Here is a 21,470-nt window from a genome sequence, read left to right as displayed (position 1 = left end):
AAAGTGTACTCTTTTAGGCAGTTGAAAAGACACCATTTTAGAATATACCACACGTCACTTAGACAACTCATATACCACAGACAGACACCGCACTGTTAGACGCAGCTCTGAAAACTGAGTTTGACACATTTCTACTTTGGGTGCCTGTTTCCTACAACAAACAAATTACAACGGAAATGAAAAGAAAAACAGACAAATTAGAGGCCAGTGTACTAGGTCAGTGTGGTCTTAATTTGTTTATTTGCTTGTGTATTTTTCTTATAAATTATGTCATCCTTATTGCAAAAATATTTCAGTTTAAAGAACATTCTAATTTGTTTATGACATTTAGCCTTTTTATTAAATAATGAGTTTGTTTATGTTTGCCTGTTGTGTTTATGTCTTGTCTTTGTGGGCTACTAGGTGTTAAGTGCATGCTTGTGCTTACTTTGCTGTAAATATAAATGTAAGTGTGTGTGTGCGTGCGTGTGTGTGTGTGTGTGTGTATGTGTGTGTGTGTGTGTGTGTGTGTGTGTGTGTGTGTGTGTGTGTGTGTATGTCTCACTCTTATAGTGGCTGACCAGCTCCTGCAAGGTGCAGAAAGTGATGCGAGGGGAGATGTAGAAGCCGCCGTTGTCCAGGGTGCGGATCTTGTAATGCTTGACCGTGTCCACAGAGTGGCCATCGCTGTCCCTCACTGACAGGGAGTAGCTGCCTGCACAACAGTGGCGCACAGACAGTCAGACCAGCACTTCCGCACAGAAAAGCTCAAAGGATGAGCAGTGGGGCGGTGCGTCTCACTCTGATGAGACTGAACTGAAGAATAATTTCACCACAATACATGGCTATTTATAGTGCCAGACATCACAAAGACAGACAATGATATTATTAGGCCTAATGGCCATCGTCAGCAAAGGCATTACAAGTAATAACGATATACCAGACTACAGATTAAAGGCAACAGACCAGGATAAGTACTGGTACAGAGACCTGGTAAAGACATTAAGCAGGAAATGTTCTGTTCATTATTCATCATACTCCAATGATTAATAGTCTCCTTAATGAGTTCCCCTGTACTATAATTCAATAATTCCCTTGACCTATTAAAGTTTCTAGTCTTAATATGTATCAGATCCCTGATGCATATGTCCCCCATTCGTCCACCAGTGTTTGGCATGTTTGTCCCTCAGCTAACTCACCTGGGGTGGTCTCACTGTCTCGGATCATGTAGGACCCAGTTTTGTTCCCTGAGGCCAGAAGCTGTCTCTCTGCGTCTTTCCTACTCACGCCTTTAAAGAACCAGCTGCAGGAGAGAGGAATAAGGTCACATCACACAGGTGTGGCAACAACATTGTAATTATGTCAACAGTACTCAGCATCTCACTTCTGCTCTCACTGTTCCCAGTTGTCCATTTTTAGTAAGGTGACCAGAATTGAGTTTGTGAAAAAGAGGACACTTCGTCGTGGGGGAGGGGGCGGGGCATTGTATAGCATATATGTCATATTCTGTTGTAAACAATGCAACTAGTGGAGGCGGCAAGGTACTCAGTGTTGCCAGATTGGAAATGGCGAAGTATCGTACCAAATGCTCAAAATTATCGTATTTGGAGGATAATTATCGTGCATCTAGCAACATTGAGAGGTGGGTTACAAATGGCCTTTTTCTTAATGACATCTTTTTTTTTATGAGGTTTAACTGGTTAAACATCACAAATGTTCTATGCTTCAGCTGAAGTGTGGAGATCAGTAGAACAGCAGTCTGTGCACTCACTCCTCAGTCTCCAGGGTGTCTTTGGCCACGTAGTTGCTGGGTATGAAGCCATCCTTGCCAGTGCTGATAAGCCTGGCTTTCCACCATTCACCTGATCTAGAAAGACAAAATGGGTTTGGGAGAAGTAAGTGAGGGAAAATGTGGGGCATACTATGCCTGATCTATGCCTGTTATTCACTGAGAAATCAAACTCACTCCTCAAGGATCTTGAGCTTATCGCCTTTCACGAAGCCGAGGTCTCCTTCATGGACGCCCTCATAGTCGTAAAGAGCAACGGCGATGTTATCCGGACCTGAGGAATGGAAATATGGAACAGAGGCTCATTACGGAGTTGTTTCTAAATACTAACATAATTCATTTTCAGTGACCTTTACCTACTCGTGTTTTGGGTAGTGATCGATCATTTAAAAACAATGCCTGTTAAGTCAGACGTGTGTGGATTTAATTTCATCTTTGTGCACCACCGTACTGTCAAGGCTAGCCAGATTCAGGGCTAAAGGCAGATTCAGCAATATTTCCATACACAAAAACAAGTATTTAGTTGAGTCAAGTATTTAAAAGGTACAGTCTTTGATGGGGGGAGGCGGGTTTGAAAAAGTAAATGTGTGTGAAAGTGAGTGGGTGGATGGATAGATGGGGGTAGGCAGATTGTGGCTGCTGTGAACACAATGTGTTCAAACATCTGATTGCCTGAGGGGAAAAGCTGTTTAGTAGCCTGCTGGTTCTTGTGCAGATTCTCTGTACCTTTTTCCAGACTGCACAGGGGAAAACAGACTGTGGGAAGGGAGGAAGAGATCTCTGTTGATGTTGAAGGCTCTTTAAATGAGGCATGAATTGAGCCCTCCTGACATCAACAATCATATTTTTGGTGTTGTCAGTGATGAGGGTCAGATTGTGAGATTTGCACTAGGATGTCACAGTTGCCCCACCTCCATTCCAAACGCTTATCCATCACCATTACTGATGAGACCTATCGCTGAGATGTCAATATTAAATTATATGATGTTGTTGTTGTTAAATTTGGCAGAGCGATCATGAGTTAGCAGAGTGAACAACAAGGGACTCAGCACACAGTCTTGAGGAGATCCTGTGTTCACCAAGGTGGATTTTGATGTGTTGCTGTCAACTCTGCGTCAGTAAATCTGAGATCCAGTTTCAAGTGCCAGCGTCCAAATCCAACAGCCTCAGTTTCTCTATCAACTGTTGTGGGATGACTTGGGTTCTTGTTGTCCAGATGGATCAAAGGGGGTATAGTATGGTGGATATTGCGTCTTCCGTAGACCGGTTTGTTCAGTAAGCCAATCGTTAGAAGTCCAGGTTGGCAGGGGGTCTTAATGTGCTGCATGACAAGCACTTAAAGTGAGAGCTACAGGTCAGTCAGTTCATGTTTTTGGTTTGGTTTAAGTCATTTGTAGACTGACAGTGTTTTTTGAGAAGTATTTTAGTTTTCACACTGCTGAAGAAAGCGACTACAAAATGGTAAGAGGAAGTTGCTAAGTTTCACTTCTGCTATCAGACCTCACACTCTAAATTCAGTGCAGTGCAGTCACATGGTATTCCATGTCATGTTTCATGTGTTTCAGCATGCTAACATGCTAACTGGTGTCTTTTGTTGATAGCAATATTGTCGTGCTGTCTTGCATTTTGTAGGAGGTTCCATCCCGGACAACATAACTACACAGTGTTCAACCTGGATAGTGGGAATGATAGGTATATGTACCCGTCATTCACATGATCATATATCATCAAAATACATTTGAGGATAATGCCAAAACTATTCCTTATAATAACATACCTTAAAAAGTGGCAAATTGTTGCTTTAAAGCAAACTGGTCTGTATATACTCTCAACCTGTCCTGCTTGACTTGATCCAATTCATGCTTTTGTTGCATTTGGAGTAAAACGTAATATAGAGTGCTCACTATATGATATTGCGGAACATTATTGAATATGGAGTGTGGTTTGTCAGACTGTAGCAAAGGGGAGAAAACAGTGGGCTACGGTGGCGTACATGGGTAGTGGTCCACTTGGGTCTCCGGGGAAACCAAACCTGCGCCCAGAACGCAATGCCAAAGAGCCAGGCTCATTGGTAAGGCAGTCAGAGCACATACTCAACCGTTGTGACAGTACTCCATCACAAAGACATTCTGAGGAGACAGTGTCTTTGCTATGGCTAGGACAGCAATCCTATGCGTTTACATAATCGCTGGGATTGGATGACTTTGGTAGCAAAAGGTCAGCCCTCAACAGCTGTGGCGTGACTTAAGGCATGGCTAGCGACTGAGGAAGCTGATCAGACAGGCCAGCAATGGTATTAAGCCCTTATGAGAGCTCCCACCGATCCCACAATGGAGGCATGATTATCCAGCCAGCACAGATGACAGATGAAGCACCATTTTACAAGACAGTGTGAGACCACACTGTAGATATATAAAGAGAGATGGCTAACAATGCCTTGACTGGAGCCAAACAAAGGAAAAGGGTTTAAGATAAGCACTCTTGGCTATTACTCACTGTCGGCACTGGACGAGGGCATGCTGGAGTTGGTTCTATTCTGTACACAGAAAAATAAACACAACATGAGCCATTACAAAGGGGATTATGTAAATTATCAGTGTCAACAGGCTTAGACGGGGAAATTACATAATTCAAGAGTTATAAGAAAATGGAGAGAATTCCATGAAGATAAACTCTAACAGACTGGAAGATTTTTTTTTTCCTTAGTCACAACTTAACTTTTATCTTCCTTGCTGAAATTTTGCCTGAGAATGCAAAGTCTTATGAAGATTATACATTCCAATTACCCATAACTTCTCCTTCAGTGGTTGGCACAGATATTAATGTGGTCACCTTGCACATCAAAGGGAGGAAGGTTCTATGCTACTGATGAATAATGCCTGACAATTATGCAAATGCTAACTTCCAGATCTTCCAGATCTATATTTCATCAACTCTGTTTATCGTCAATGTGTGTATGTGTGTGTGTGTGTGTGTGTGTGTGTGTGTGTGTTTGTGGGGGGGGGGGTTGACATGGCATTTTCAATGTGTTGTAAGAGTTTCAAAGTTCACAAAATGGGGAAGTCATTGCTGACTGCTGAAATGAAGGAATTTTTACGGTTCCAAGCACACCTCAGACTTCTTGTCATCACTTTTGCTTGCATGAGCTACAACAAAATGCAAAATCCCCCCCCCCCCCTGCCTGTTAGTTACCGTATTCCTTCTGCAACTTGCTTACTTTCACAGATAAGACCCTTGTCCTTTTTTTGCTACTTACTGCTTTTGTGCCTGCTGTGGGGTCTTTGACATAGTGTGGCGGCAGAGTGCGGTTTGAGGAGTCCTCACTCCCCAGGGCCTTGCCCACAGCATCCTGCTCCTTTTTGGACCCCACACAGCCCATGGTGAGACCTGGACAAGGACAGAAAAGAGACGAAAGAGTTGTGAGTTCAATACATACCTGAGAAAGCAAACTGCTCTTGGTAATTAAATACAAAATAATACAAATTCATATAATACACATAAAGCAGACCCAAAGCGTTGACAGCTAAATAACAGAAGGAACAAACGAAAATAATTGTATTTTGTATTAATGTATTGATTTTGCATTAAAATAGAGATTGTGCTGAGACTACACACGTAGGTGAAAGTGACACTAAGAATGAGAATGAGAAACAGACACTTTTTTGTGGTGCAGATTGCATTACGGAACACATGTCTACAAGGCAGAGTGGTGACCGCTCTCTGTGAAGACATTTCCCATCGGTTCACACATGCAAGCGCAAGCTTTCCATACAGAACAAACTGTAACGGTCAGTGTTATGTGTATGAAATGCGCCGTACAAATAAAGTTTGATTTGATTTGATTTGATATAGTCTACACTGCAGAATGACTCCAATAAACAGTGGTAAAAATGGCACAAATGGCAAATGTATATGTGTAGCTGAGTGTATGTGTGAGAGAATAAGTTCATGCATGTGTGAATGTATGCTTGTGTGTGTGTGTGTGTGTGTGTGAGGGAATGAGTTCACGCTTGTGTAAATGTATGTTTGGGTGTGTGTGTAAGAGAATTAGTTCACGCGTGTGTGAATATGTGATACATATGTGCGTCATGAATGTATGTATACATTTTTGTTTTTTTGTGCATTTGCATATGCCCGTGGGTGGCTCCCTAGGTCTGGCTGTAATACTGAGCTGAGCGTTAGCACTTTTAGCTAGCACGAGCACATGAGGAAGTGACCAAGTGGAAACTGTGGTGAAAGTCTGCTGAGGCCATTGCCAAGAGCAGATTCAAATCAGCTGGGGGGGGGCACACGAAGTGTTAAACCATGTGTTATATCAGTGACAGTTTACCTCTGCTGGTTTTTGCTTAAATTGTTTGACTCTGTACAAATGGTAAAAAGGACATAAGTGTTTGGGCAAGTTGTTTAGAAAGTACCTGCAACCATACTGTGTCTTACAACCTTAATTACATCTTATGTCCGTATTCATGTCACAAAAACAGTAACTCTCATTAAATATTTCAGGTGCTCACGAGCCACACACATGTGACATACTGAGTGAGTCCATCAGCTCATGAGAAAGTGAGTGAGTGATGTGCGTGGCACCACCAAACTACACGCTATCTCCAACATGTCTGTCAAACAGTATTATCATTTAAGCAAAGCGAGCCACTCATGAGCTTGAGCTCTTGAATTTGTTTGCCAGACTATGCCCTCTTTGTTCTGCTCTGTGGATCATTTATTTGATTTGTTAATATGAGCATTTGAAGTCAGGCCATGAGCTGATGGACTTACACTTCTAACAGTGTTAGTTTGTATTCAGCATCTTGTCCTTTTGATGGTGGGTTTATGTTTACATGAACAGGTGAGGTACAGTATAATGAAAGAAAGATAGAAAGAGAGAATAGTTGAGAGTAAGCAGAGCTTACTTGTGTGTGCTATGCTTGATCTGAATAAGGAGGAGCACTCATGCCAGGTGCAGACATCCTTTTTCTCTGGTTTGGATATTACTGTTTTGCACCCTCTGGGGTATAAGACAAACTGCTAAGGAACCTCCAAGGATCAAGTGCATAAAAAAAAACTGCAACCGACTTAAAATGTTCTCAACCTTGAAGGCTGGATGTTGAGGAGCGATGAATAGCACAGGTGAAAATACGGCTGAATTATTAGAGCAGTGAAGGTGGCGTGTCTGTACAGAAGACCAGTAGATCAAAAACAACTGTGTACAAGCAACCTTAGTTCCTCATTCCTACCTGTTTCTTCCTCTTTTATGCTAATCTTCAATGCTGCAAAACGGTCATTATTTGGCCTGATATCACGGATACTCCATATACTGTATGTACATACTGTACAGTGCAATAGACTGCCTCTAATGTTCACGAATTCCAGAGCAAAATGGAATGAATGTAAAATGACCAGGCATTAAAGCAAAACACCAAGGGCATCACTGGTGCGCCGCCTTCACTTATTAATAATAATAAATTCACCAACATGTAACATAAGGTTTCCTTGCATTGGCTTCAGAAGCAGAAGCATCTCAGGTCATCTCTGACCAGAGCAGGTGTGTTTTTACACAGTCGGACTTTACTGGTGATGTGCTATAGCTGCTCACCAGGGTTAGAAATTGCTTTGTGCGTGCAAGTATTGCTTCCTGTATTGCAGTTCAGTTACTAGTTGTGGACAGTGAGTATGCAGCTCATCATGGCTACTTGTGCACAGCCAATCCTGGTATAGCGGAAGGTGCTGAACAAGGGGTTCATAATTATAACAGCAAATCTTTCAGATCAGCGCGTTAAATACATAAATCACACTATCAACGTTGAATGTCAAATGGTTTAGTAGATGAATTACTAAAAAGGAGGCGTTACAGCATTTAGCGCTGTAGACTAGGCTTGTGTTCACTTTGGTGCTAATAGTTTTCAGTGACAGCTGATCTAAAATCAACACAGCTCATCAGCAAAATTGTTTTAAGCTAAAGAAACCTGTTCAGCTCCTGACCAACTGTAATTATACACATTATATGATGTGAACGCTCACACTGACTTATAATACTTCATAGAATATTTAATGCTCGTCATGGCAACTTGTCCGCCCTATTTTTACCTGGGAGTACTGTCAGTCAGTGCATGTATTCTCTTCCTTTCATTTGTACTTATTTTAATTTACCACATTACTAAAGTACATATTGACATATTAGACGAATACTTATTTATCCTAAATAATGGGGAGATGCCTTTGTGTTTTCCCCATAGCCTTTGACTGATGTACTGTGTCTGTTCCTGTAACTGACTTTACCCAAATTCACCTTGCATCTTTCTTGAGAGTACCAGCTTGACTGGCATCACCTTCACTAAAGGCCAGCTGATTCATTCATCATTAGCTATCTCTCTAAGACACACACACACTCACACTCACACACACACTCACACTCACACACACACACACACACACGCATATAATCTTTGTGCTGGATACACACATACTTTGTCAGCCAAGCCCTACAGCATGTGGTGTAGCCTACTTTGCATTATGCTTGTTAAACCTCATCCCTCTCATTATAGCAGAAGTGCATCTGGCAGGTTAGGTGTATGGAAATAGGCAGTACTAATGAGGGCATGACTACTGCTGCTAGCCTCTCTTTGAGACTCCACCTCTTCCACACACCAACTATGCTTGCTGGCAGAATATGAAACACATATTAAAGTTTCAGGGAATCCCGTCCCAGTGACACAAACTCAGACTTTTCAATGATCATGAGGTAAAGTGGGTTAGAGTGTGATTTCATAGTGAACTGAACCAACCACATTGACGATCTATTAAACATTTGATCTCTTATGTATAAAGATAATTTAAATGATCCTTTTCCCCTCTTCTCTCTTTTTTTCTCTCGGCTCCTTAAGTATATGGTGAGTGTTAACAACATAATACAAAAATATATAATTCAAAAAAACAATTAAATAAATTAACTATAACAACTATCCATCTACAAGTTTACAACGTGTTTAAAACATTTGGAATTTACGGATGATTATTATTATTTGTAGTCATAGGTTAGGCTTACAAAAAGGCAGAAATAGACATTATTTCGAAAGAAAGAACACGGAACATCAGAGATCAAACAGATCGAAGACACCACGTTGACAGCGAGTAAAGATGCAAAAATGAACAAAATCTTCTCTTACTTTTTTCAGCTGTCTGTACGTATAGGTTTACACCGACTTCTCTAATTGGTTTTGTAATGCAGGTATCTCTTTAATTTGTCAAAGCGATCCTTTAGGTCGGCTCCTCCATCCCGTCACTTTGATTCGTGGTGAGTGGGCAGTGTTCTAACTGGTAAGTGCTTAACAGACAGAGCGCAGTAGGAAGTCGGCGCAATGATCATCATGACCGAGCAGTGGCTCATAGCAAGAGGAACTAGCTGCAGTTTCCGCTATCCAGACACCGAGGGTTAATTTAATAATGAATAGACAGGCGATTTGCCTGACAGGGGAATTTGTTTAAAGATGTCCAATTCCGTGTATCGACTTCACCGCTTGTTTTTATGTATAGCCTACCATTAGTTGTAAATACCTAAACTCTGTTTAAGTATGGAAACGCATTATCTCCTTCAAGATCATTTAATACATTTTGGATATTACTAAAAGGAAATTGGACCTGCATCTCACCTTATCCATATAGGTCTACCTACTAACACTACCAACTACAACATTCTCCCCTATTTCAAGGCCATTTCGCCTTCCTATTTTGATTCTTCCGTAGCTTCATTCGCATGGCCTTAATTATGCATAATTGTCATAGACAGATCCATAAGTTTGTCTGAAAATTACCAGATCGTCCATGCAACACAATCTACACACATTATCTTCAAAGTTAAACCACATCTGTCACCGCAACCTGGCAACCCTTAACCTGCTTTAAAGGGCGTGCGAGCAGCTGCTCTCTGCACCAATGTGTAACTATCTGTGATGACTTGATGTTGGTGTTTTCTTTAGGTATTTATCATGTATTTATTTTATTTGGGTATTGATCAAAAAACTTTGAAGCCTAAATGTTGGAATACTTAGGCTACATCAAGATGCTATGTAATGTGCGTTGACGTGTGTGCCCGAAGAGGAAGAACGACCATGTAACGTTAGGCCTGTGTGCCAGACTTGGTTATGCAGCCTGTATTCCTTCATCTCTGTATGTGTGTGCAGAAGGTTTGTTCAGGCTCACCAATTCCACTAATCCCTCAGTAAATGTCGGGATTAAACACTTCTTGCAAGTTGCGATTTTAAGAGAGGGTGATGGTGAAGGAAAAGATAGATTATTGTGCAGTGAGTACAGATGAAAAAAAGCCACAAAGAATAAGAGGCTTATGTGTGACTAAATGACCTCCACTGGGATACAACATCTTACAACAGTATCTTTACACTGACCGGTATTTATCATGGCCATTTGTTGTTCTTTAGGAGCTGCAGCGGTTACTGTCTTATACAAATATACAGGTTAGACACAGCGGTGTACCCAGCTCAAGGCATTCAAGAGAATGCAAAACACTGAAAGAGGTTGAACAGGACCTGAATGTGCGTGTGCATTCCATATGCAAAGTTGTCAAGGTAGGAGGAAGTTTGACTGACAGACATGGACAATAATTAAGTGTAGGCTCTTGTATGAGAGAACCGTTTACGAGCCAAGTGTCAGCATCTGCCATTCATTGTTACAAGCTGAGGGGAAATTGTATTGCATGCTGTAAATAAAATATTGTATGTGATGTGATTACTTTAGAACACTTGTTAGTACTTATTTATAGTTAGTACACATTAGTACGTGTACTGTACTGTACCATAGCATACACATTTAGGGTACAACAGGAATTGATCCAGTAATATATTCTCTGGAAAGACATATCAGTCAGATACAACACAAGTTGAACTTGGAAGAATCACATAAAAAGCATAATGATTATGCATGGGAGATTAGGAATTGCCATTGAACAAACAGTGTATTGCTGTGATACAGTCATGCATGTGGAGTGTGGGCTTTCCAATTAAGGGCCACGTCACAGGAAGGGGTTTACACATTGCTCCGTCTTTTGCATAACATCACAGTCCGACATTCAGGGGACAGGAGAACCAAAATGTCCTTTTTTCCACTCACATCCTGTTGTGAGGGGGGAGAAGCTGAAGAGTCATATTAATTGCTGCACGGGGGGTACAGGATGTATGGCACAGCAGCTGTACCGGGCTCTTCATATCTGAGGCACCCACTGGCAGGGTATCTTACACAGGAAGCAAGTGTTCATGGTGGGTTTGGCAGTGGCTGAGCGAGGATCTCACGAGGGCAGAGAGGGCTCTCCCCTTTTCACGTTCATGTTGTACAGTATCACCGGCTCCCTAACACCCTTTCTTTAGAAGAAAAAAAAGTAACAAAAAAAAAGCCAGTGTCAGTGGAAAATTAATTATTGCAAAAGTTGTTGCCGTCACACATCCAAAAAGAGGAAGCTTCCCCTCCCCTTACTCAAAGCCCCCCCCCCCCCCCCCACAACAAACCCTCACTCTCTCTCTCTCTCTCTTTAGCACACACTGCTCTGATGGATTTAAAAATAGCTGATAACTGGAAGTACAGTAGCACTTTTGCCAGAAAGTGGAACTTTTATTTTAAACTGTGACTGTCCGCTGCGCAGAATAATGAACCCATGTAGAATGAAGGGGGACAAAAGACAAACAGAAAAATGGCAAAAATGGAGAGGAAGTGCTGTGAATTGAAACGAAATGGACTGAGTGACTTTAGAAAGATCTTTTAAGAAGGACCTTGCCACAGAAAAGCGAGAAAAAGCAGATCCAGAGACTGAAAGAGAAAAACGTGAGGCGGAAGCGGTCATGTCTGGTGTTATTTCACTCATCGCCCTCATACTCAGGACCAGGAAGGACAATGACCACTCACTTCCTGTTTGGCCTGTTGAGACAAAAGCCATAGGCTGCCAGGAAATCTGTGCAATAGATCATTTGTCTATAAAGAGCAGACTATGTAGAGGTTTAGCTATTAGCTAGAGTATGAAAAAGTCAACTAAAATACAAAAAAAGTGGCTTGACCTATATGCAGCTTATGATATTCTATCCAAAAGTAGTTGGACAGCTAGTGGCATTGAAGTTGACATTTTTTGAGTTTGAGATCTTTTTGGGTTGAGGTTCTTTTGATGTCAAAGTTTTTTTCTGACTCAAAATTATCTGAAAAGCCTTCAGCATTATTCCCACGCTCTCAAAGTCTTCGGTCCTCCTGTCCTCGTTCAGTCTCATTGCACACCAGTAGGGAGTGGACATCCTTGGTCTGTGTCACCTGGGCTCCTGTCCTTCAGCCTCCCACCAGTCCTTGCACGCTTCACCATAAGGCTGGTTTGCTGCAGAGCTGCACAGAGAGACCAGACAGCACCTTATGATAAAACAACCACAGAGATACCAGACCTCACCTTATGATAAAACAACCAGAGAGACCAGACAGCACCTTATGATAAAACAACCATGGTCATGTCATATTCAGCACAAATTCAAAAAATTACGAATTTGGTTAATGGCTGACTGCAAGGATGAATGAAGAAACTGATTGTAATTCAATTCAATTCAATTTTATTTATATTTATATATTTAATTGTCTCTAAGCGCTTTACAGAGCCCAGTGCCTGGGGCCCCTTAAAGCAAGAACAATGGCGACAGGGGCAAGAAAAAAAACCTGTTAATCAGGAAGAAACCTTACCAAACGCGTTTCTAAAAACGTATACGCTTCAAAATCTTCTTGGCAAAGTGCGGCAGGCAAAACAGCCGCAGGCGCACCAGGCTCTTTTGTCCGGCGCCTATGAAGCGGCGCAACCAAATGGGCCGTGATAGTGACAGTGATGAGTGGTGCGCCTCCGCGCCTTGCGCTGAATATTGAGAATATTTCAACTTTTAAGCGCACCTAAAAAATGCTAGAAAGACGCGACACACGGCAGATAAAAGGCGCACACGTAAGGTGTGCCGTACCATAGGAAACAATGGTTTTGCTAGCGTCACATGTGTTTTGGTGTTTGGTGTGTTTCAGGCCTCAAGCAATTGTAATTAAACTGAAATAGAAGGGATGGGTGGGGAGAATGTATCACTTGTGGATGAATGAGTATTTTTGTATCTGGTTACAGTGATAAATAAGTGAATGAGCTAACATAAGATCTCATGACAGTATTTGTCTCACACTCTTTCTCCCGTCTTATCCTTTTCCTCTGGTTGCTTTGTTGTTCTTCGTTCTTGGCCTCATCTTCATACTCTCCGTACTCCTTCTGCTGCGATGTCACCCAGATGTCACCAGAGTTCTGTCCAGAAAACCTTTTTTTCATGTTCTCCAAGACCACCACTGTCCCCCATCCCCAAGAGTAGGAAGATGAGCCAATAAGTGCACAGTGTGTGTTTATGTGCGTGTGTGTGTGTGTGTGTGTGTGTGTGTGTGTGTGTGTGTGTGTGTGTGTGAGAGAGAGAAAGACAGGGAGAGAGAAAGAGAGAGAGAAAACATTATACAAAATGCCATATGAAGAGGTTATGAAGAGGATGTGTGAAAATTAGGAGGATATTTATGTCAACCATGTATGATAGTGGCTGAACAAGCTAATTCTAGGCAAACAGACTATGATTCTGTGCATACAAAGGAAATCTTACCTGGACGGAGAGAGATGGTGAATGCAGGCACTTTTGGGTTCCCTGGGCTAGTTGTGAGGTCTATAGTTTTGTCTTTCCTGCTTTGCTCTGCGGCCTGCACTCCCTCATCAGGGTCATCCTGTGTAGGTAAGACACAATGCTGCAGATGAGAAACTACTATTGGTAGCAATATTAAAGAAAAATTCCCCAAGCCAATCACCTTTCTTGTCGTATTGCCTGTCTCCGAAAGAGCAACAGAGAAACGTGATCAATGCATTTGTCGATCAAAAATATATTTTTGCCGTCCTTCCTACAGGATACGATTAATTCATCAACAGGCCCTGGTCACATACTACGTTGCTCTGATTGGTTCTAGGTATATCCAATTGAGCGAAGAGGCATTTTCCCCCCATGGTTCGTTGAAACACACCCCATAATCAAAGCCCAATGGAGCAGCATCAGACTCATTTTCTAACTAGAATTATGAGTATGACATTGTAAGGCAACCAATCTGCTGGCCGATGATGACATTTTCATCACTGATAACAGCACTCGGGAGAGACCCAGATATTGTTCAGGATTGCTATTGGCCAATGAGAGGTTTATCTTAACTAATTTAAGGATGAGGTATTTTTCCTTTTAACCGATATATTTTATGTATAAGTTTCCCTTTTGACACACTTTATTATAATGTTTTTATTTAATACCACTTCCAGAGGTAATTATGACAAGAACGATTTTGCTTACATTTTGATCTTAGAAGAGGAAATATACTTGTGTGCATCTGATGAAGACAAATCCCTTTTCCATACTAAACAGTGTTGTTTCTAACTAATTACATATGGAAAAGGTCTGTAAAAATATAAATATAAAATGTATGACCGACACTTCTCATGTACAATAGTTGCATGATAAATCTGTGGTAAAGAGCTTGTGTTTACATTTCATACTAAAATGGCATTATGCCTTTCAACGGTCTAGGTAAGTCATACGTATATAAAATATATTTTTTCTATGTTACTGTTTATGTAAAGGGATATAATTGTGTTTGATAATGTATCTTATATACAATGTAAAAATTAGTGAATGAATTTTACAGACTTTTTTGATATGGGATCCTTATGCTTGCACATGAAAATGCATGTTTATGTCGCCAACCTTCAGAGCATGATTCCAATTTTTTTTGTTTTAACATACTTCTTTATTAATCTTTTAAAATCACATAACACATAGTTGTTTTCCTGTGAGTTGCCCTTAGATAGCCAACTGGAATAGGCTAAGAGCAAGAGTAGCAGGATAGTCACATCTAAGGGCTGGCAGTTGCTTAGGAACACACTTGCGTCTGGAGACTAGACCGTTAGGGCTAATGTCATGTGTCATCATAACGGCCACAATTATTATATTCAATACATCTTAAGTAAAGAATCCACAGCACAACGGTTTAGAAAACAAGTAGGCAGAACCAGTGGTGGTGTGTCATCTTGCACTTTTCCCACAGCCTTTGGCCATGCAAATCGCCACTCAAATACACGCCTATTACCCAACCCACGGCGCTGCTGGGACAGAGGATATAGAAGACAAAAGGTGGGGTGCCTACACTATCATACTTTATTGAATTTTACCTCAGGCCTCTGAGACAAAGTGTCTCCACTTTCATAAAGTTTGATTTCTGGCTCTTTCAACTCCCCCAAGCCTGTGTCTTAATGTTTCTCACCTGCCATGTCAGCTTCAGTTCACTCTGAGAGCCAGAGGACTCCACAGATGATGAGGATGGTGCAGGCGGTGATGACGAAGAGGAGGAGAATGGTGAGTCTGCAGGAGTCGTTTTGACTGGAGCCTCCGGAGGGGTTTTGATAGCTTTGTCACGGCCTGACTCTGACAGGTCTAAAGGGGCCTCATTGTCCGTGCCCTCACGAGGCACTGTGTCTTCAGCGGCAGCAGCCTTCCAGCTCTGGCAGGTAGAGACTGCAGCTGAGGCTGAGGCTGAGGCTGAGGCTGAGGCTGAGGCTGAGGCTGAGGCTGAGGCTGAGGCTGAGGCTAAGGCTGAGGCCGCTGTGGACCTCACATGCTCTTCCAAATTTTGAACCCCGTCAACCTGCTCTGCAAGGCTCTGCAGGGGGCCTCCACTAGCTTTCCCTGCAGGGCTTAGTTGAGCCCAGAGTTTCTGTGCTCTGCAAACCCTTTCCTGGGTGCTTTGGCAGTGTGTACTGGGGTTTATGGCTGGTGATGGCAACATGCTGGGGTTGTGGTGGATCACCGTGCCCCCTTCGGCTATGACGGACATGGTCACCCAGTCAGGGTTATCAGGCAGGAGCCAGGAGTGGGGAAAGTTGTGGGTCTTGATGGGTTGCGGTCGACACGGGATTGGAGCATGGACCTTTGAGGATCCCCGCTTTTCCTCCGGTGCAGCAGGAGAAGAGGAATAGGGGTTGTTCTTCAGTAACAGCATTGAGGCTGGGAAGAAGGGCGAGCTTTCAGACACCTCCATGCTTCTGGTTCTGAGAAAAAAAGGGTGGGGGTGTCAAATTGAGTGACTCTAGGGACAGCACAAACACAGCACCATTAGGAAACAACACATGTGAAATGTGTGCACTTTAACGTGCCTCTTACCCGCTTGTTATAAACACTTAGCCAGGGCTGTGTTCTGTGAGTATGAGAGGTACACTTCGAATGCACTCTCTCTTATTTATGATGGCCGTAGCACAATGATGATTATAGTAAATCAGGCCCAGTGTATATGTATGTCCTGTATATGAACCAACGCCTTATCTACTTTTCTGACCGTAGATGGGAAGAAGGCATGCAGTCTGCCAACAATCTATGCCTACTTTGAAGTGAAGTAGACTACCTTCTCTCTGGAGCTGGGGGGTCTCGTCCGATGTTTTGCACGGTCCTCCAGGCTGCTGTGAGGGGCGAAGGCTGAGAGAGAGGAGGGGTGTTGTGCTTGCTCAACTCCTGTGGCGAGCACAATTATAAGCAACCCCAGAGAGAGTTGACTTAAAGTCTTCCTTTTTCGCAATGAGACTGATATAGTGTGAAAGCTAGTATATATGTTTCCATGGACATTATTTCTGAAGAAAGTGGCGATGTGAGACATTTTCAGATGAAAAAAAAAAAAACACAAATAGACTGAACTGAAATGTTGAGCCCTGATGACAGTGGTTAACGTATGATATTACTGAGTGCTTGTCAGGCAAAAGGGCAAGTTTCCAAATAACGTTACAGGGGCCTGTAACACTAGCATATCCGGACGCACCAAACAACACACCAGTGAGAACTAGCTGAGGAGAAGCTTGACAGCTAAAAGGAGAAGCTAAAAAAAAAGTGTTTTTAAAGCAATGGTTGTCGTAGCTCTATGTGTATGGCACTCACAAAACCCTGCTGCTGGCTCACTCCATCCACAGGCCTGTTCTCTGTGTGAGAAGATTGAAAGACAGATGACATTGGTAAATTAATGGCTGATTAGTTCATCTGTGGACAAACCTTCTAACTGACCATCCTATCAACCACTGGCATTTATTGTAAACATCGAAATGCTCTCCTTGGGAACTGTCTGTACATGTATGTATGTACTCTGTCTCCACCTTAGGAGTCTACAGCGTACTCACTGTGTAAGTGTTCAATGCTATGTCAGTGGTTAATACCGTTAGTCATGCAGAGTCCACTGTGCCCTGTCTCAGACGTTTGGACAGTGCCCCCTACTGGTGACGCGGTAGATTTCTGGGAAGGACTCAGCAGAGCCACTGGGGAGACTGCTGCAAGCAACGGTTTGACCTCTGGGGATGCGGTTTCAGTTGAGCAGCCATTGTGATTCCTGAAACAAGTCAGCAGTCAGTATCTGACTGACATATGGTAAACAAATACACAGAAACACCACGCACTATTTGTGATTATGGCTCCTGTTGCTCTCTAAATAATACAAATAAACCTCATGATTGTACATTGCACACGATGTAACCTTACATTTCTTTGGTCAGAAACTCAGATGTATACAGAGACACCCAGTCCACATCTCCCCATCACCCATTTGTCTCACACATCTCCATGAAAAAAAAAAATCAAATATCTTAGTTGTCCACCCAAACTACAGCTGTCAATATAAGGCCATGCCTGAAAGGGGTAGATACAGCACTCCCCAGCTCAAACTTCAAATCAAATCAAACTTTATTTCTATTCTGCGCATTTTCATAGCAGGAGGTAACACATGAACCTGGAATTGAGACAGGCTCACCTCATGCTCTTTACTTCTTCAGACAGGCGTACGTTGTCCTTTCTCATAGCGGCAATCTCTTTCGCTGCATGGGGCAGAAGAATTAGTTCCGTTAGTCACTGTTAGATGAAGCTATGGCAGTGCCCCGTGAGCACTGTGTCTGACTGGCATATGAGTGACACGGGAGCAGACAGCTTCTTTTTAACACTGAAAAACTCAGATGACAGATGTTAGTATATATATTTAGAATACATGCTGTATACTGTTTAATACCACTTCTACTTTTTCCATTAAGAAACAATGTATGCATTTCCTATGTAGAATGCATGTTCAACAGAAAACATACAAATAGCCGTCCTACGAAGTAAAGTTTGTATGAAGTTCTTCTATTTATTTATCCATTATTTCCTACATATGAGGAAAGACAGAGATGACATGAGAGGGGTAGACAGAGGAGAGAGACGCTACCTAGGATAAATGGGGTACATGTAGAAGAGTTAGTAGATAATGGGATATTGTAAATGGACATGGGTCAGAGATGGATGTCTGGGTGGCGAAAGGAAAAATGACTGGCTCAGGGCAGGAGTGGTTAGAGGAGTGATCCAGAGAGCTGGAAGGTGTATAAGTGAGTGAGTGTGTGTGTGTGTGTGTGTGTGTGTGTGTGTGTGTGTTTCATAAGTTTTAAAGGCTACATCAATATATGCAAAGAGTCCCTCCTTCATAACTTCTGCAACTCACTATGGTATGCTGGATATTAGCTTTTGGGACAAACCCTGACTGAATGCAATCCATTCTTGCCTTATTAGTGCTCAGAGTTTGTGGGCTTCTGCTTGTCCACCTGTTTTTGTGGATTGACCACAGGTTTTCGTTTAAGATCTGGGTAGTTTCCTGGCCACAGATCCTACATTTCAGTGTATTGATCTCTGAACCACTTCATTATCACTTTTGTCTTGTGACATGGTGCTCCATCATGCTGGAAAATGCACGGATCATCAACAAATTGCTCATGGATTGTTGGGAGAAGTGAGCTTACTCCCTTGAATGAGAAGCAACCCCACACATGGATGGTCTCAGGATGCTTCACTGTTGGCATGTCACGCCAAGAAGACAATGATTTCAAGCTCTTCTTCCCTCCTTTTATAGCAATCAGCAGTAAGGACTTTTTTATGCCAAAGAAGCTCATTGCAATTACTTAAAATGCATCTGATCACACTGCACAATAATCTAGAAACAATGTGAATCGCCACCATGAAAACTGAAGCAGCAAAGTTTGCGAAACACAAAATGTGTGTCTTTTGGCCATGGCTGTATGTGTGTGCTTGTTTGTGTGGTGGTGAGGGGGTGGGGGGTGGCATGTTGGTTGGAAGTACCCATGGAGGTGAAGACCTGGAGGCTCTGAAGCCGAGTCGACTCATACTCCTGCTGCCTCCTCTTGGCCATGTCCTGCGTCACGATGCAGCGGTCACACAGCCCTGCCCGCAACCTAGTAGACAGATCACACACACAAACACACGGATACAACACATCAATTTTTCTTGCAGATTCTCATTCAATTCAATGGAACTTTTTGTAACACTGTGAGGAGCCATATAATAAGCCTACATATTTCTGTGTTAGCAAGGAAGCAAGAGCAAACCTGTGTGATGGTTAATGCAATTACTCTGTCTTGGATATCTTTGAAGTTAACATGCCTCCTGGTATTTAAAGATATAAATACACAATGACATTAACATTGTCGTGGAATCTAGGTTTGCAACATGCTTTCTTCTTTTACTGGCTCCATATCACATAAGCTACCCTGGTTAACAAGTCAGTTCCAAGAGATGTGGGTGCGCAATTTAAAACAGGTCTGACAAGCTAATTGCTTGGAAAAACAGAAGCACTTATTCATTGTTAAACTGTCAAGAACCCACAGTGATATCGCCAACATCTTTTATTGCAATCTTTCCTAATACATTCAGTTTAAAGATATCGCTCGACAAAGCGGTTAGCCGGCTTTAACCACAATTTACTAATTAGCTTTGGCCTGGCAATGTCCACTTAGTCTCTTGGGCACCCCTTTACCAATTGTTGTTTGCTATTTGGTATTTCTTTGCCACCAAACTAGGGTTCAGAGAAACAAAGAGAGGGAGGAGCTTCCTACCTGTTTTCAAGCTGTTTGATGTTTTCAGTGAGAGATCGCTGCTGCTCTCGAAGGTGTTGGTTCCTGCCGAAGAGCTCCTCAATTCGTTTTGCATCACTGTGTAACAAAAATGAAGGTCATTAAGCTGTCCATAACAGCAAGGGACTTCCTCGTGTTGAATGGAATGAATCACTGGAAGATCTTTTCTTTCGTTTCTTAAACATTCATTTCACATGAGGACCTTACATGGATGATGTGTTACACTAACCTGGTCTTCTGATTTGTCAATCCAAATACTTTTTCCTGCCATCCTTTGAAAGTAAAAAAAAAAAAAAAAGACTTGAATTTCAAGCATGGCCAGTGTTTACTTAACCAAATTGACAATTTAAAACAATATCTGGTAGTCCTGCACAACAACAAAGGAAGACAATTCTTGAATTCTCTGAATATTATAGAGTGCATATATCATCTCACCTTCTACATCCTGCTCATAGACCTCCTTCAGTCTCTGCAGTGCCTCCCCGAAACTATCCATAGCCATGATGGAGGTTTGACTGTCCACCTGAGAGAGGGAGAGATATATTGTATATAATTACAGAATGATCAAATATAATAAGCTCATTTCAATTAAGCGTCACATTTACAATCAGAATTGTCATACCTCATACTAACTCGTGTCCATAGTTGAGATTACCATGACAACATTGAACATGAGCTTGCAGTGTTAGGCAAGAAAATAAAGCTTTTGTATCCGACTATAAACTAACCAGACTGGTTTTCTCGGGTTGGCGCAAAACACAAGAAAAACATTTTATCTGACATTTCAATCTCAGAATCCCATGAATCTCCCATGAATTGTATATTGGTGTGACCAACAAGGTTGTGCATAAAACAGATATCATTGAATTGTTCATGATTATTTTAAAGCACACAGTGGTTGTTTTAAAGGCTTAAGTGGTCCTTTAAGACATGGGGATATCATCATAAGAGATCACATACTTTGTCCGTCTATTTGCATACATTGTGAATACAGACAGATACATAAGTATAAATAACCTTTAAGTAGAACGGTATGAAGGTCAAGATTTCTGACAGTTCATGTCTGGCTCATGGGAACATATATAACTGAATTCCCCCCAAGCCATGCCTTAGGAACAGGTCGTTGCTACCTCCCTACCTTGATGTTCTATCTGCATGTTGGGATATGCTTCAAACACTGCAAGAGGGAACCTGTTTAACAGTGTGAAGCTATTAACTTTCAATGGCATGGACAAACACACACATGCACAAGCATTCATCACATTTTACCCCTGAAAAACACGGCTGCATTACCCCTACGATGAAACTTAAAATATGTTACGGTACTGGCTCTACTTTTTTACATCTAAAAGGTCCTCAAGAACTTACGCTTGCTGCCTGTCACCATTTGAATGAGCTTGTCATATTTTACTCTGATTCGATCAGCCATACCTTGCTTTTTTTAACATGTTATTTGACTTTTTGAAAAGCAGTTCCAAAAGAAGCAATACACCATATATGTTGATAACAATTTGGTTGCATTTGAAGGTGCTTAGATTGGGGTTTGGATTGAAAATCAATCAAGTGAGTGAGTGTAGAATGTGCTTTCTTCAGAGAGAGTTGAGAAATTGACATGACACCCAGGAAGACACAAAACGAAGGCAGCAAATGTAGCCACAGATCTATGACGTTTACACGATGTTGAGATGGACATTTAAAGTTGAATACTCACTT

At 42.0% G+C, this 21,470-nt stretch overlaps 2 protein-coding genes across 2 annotated transcripts in view; both read right to left on the bottom strand.

Moving 5' to 3' along the window:
- hck (HCK proto-oncogene, Src family tyrosine kinase) overlaps positions 1-9,061 on the bottom strand; it is a gene marked incomplete at its 3' end in the record, with an annotated part of 13,649 nt that extends 4,588 nt beyond the window's left edge. Inside the window, exons 1-7 of the mRNA XM_080853609.1 lie at positions 8,929-9,061; positions 5,025-5,155; positions 4,265-4,304; positions 1,946-2,042; positions 1,751-1,846; positions 1,179-1,282; positions 545-694 (exon numbers count right to left, since the gene is read on the bottom strand). Coding sequence (XP_080709735.1) covers positions 545-694; positions 1,179-1,282; positions 1,751-1,846; positions 1,946-2,042; positions 4,265-4,304; positions 5,025-5,147 — 610 coding nt within the window. The 5' untranslated portion in view covers positions 5,148-5,155; positions 8,929-9,061. The remainder of the gene's footprint in view (positions 1-544; positions 695-1,178; positions 1,283-1,750; positions 1,847-1,945; positions 2,043-4,264; positions 4,305-5,024; positions 5,156-8,928) is intronic.
- A 2,959-nt stretch (positions 9,062-12,020) lies between these two features.
- rbbp8l (retinoblastoma binding protein 8-like) lies at positions 12,021-20,259 on the bottom strand (the record flags this gene model as incomplete). Its single annotated transcript, XM_080853808.1, has 11 exons — positions 12,021-12,133; positions 12,950-13,108; positions 13,408-13,525; positions 15,101-15,884; positions 16,235-16,341; positions 16,759-16,799; positions 17,031-17,200; positions 17,618-17,681; positions 18,967-19,140; positions 19,740-19,835; positions 20,193-20,259. The coding sequence occupies 11 exons, from the start codon at positions 20,257-20,259 to the stop codon at positions 12,021-12,023; spliced, it is 1,893 nt and encodes a 630-aa protein (XP_080709934.1).
- Positions 20,260-21,470: the final 1,211 nt, after the last annotated feature.

The sequence above is a fragment of the Sprattus sprattus genome, assembly GCF_963457725.1.
Source record: "Sprattus sprattus genome assembly, chromosome: 16".
Taxonomy (NCBI): domain Eukaryota; kingdom Metazoa; phylum Chordata; class Actinopteri; order Clupeiformes; family Clupeidae; genus Sprattus; species Sprattus sprattus.
Note: the sequence above shows the minus strand (reverse complement) of the source record. Positions and strands in the feature narration are given on the sequence as shown.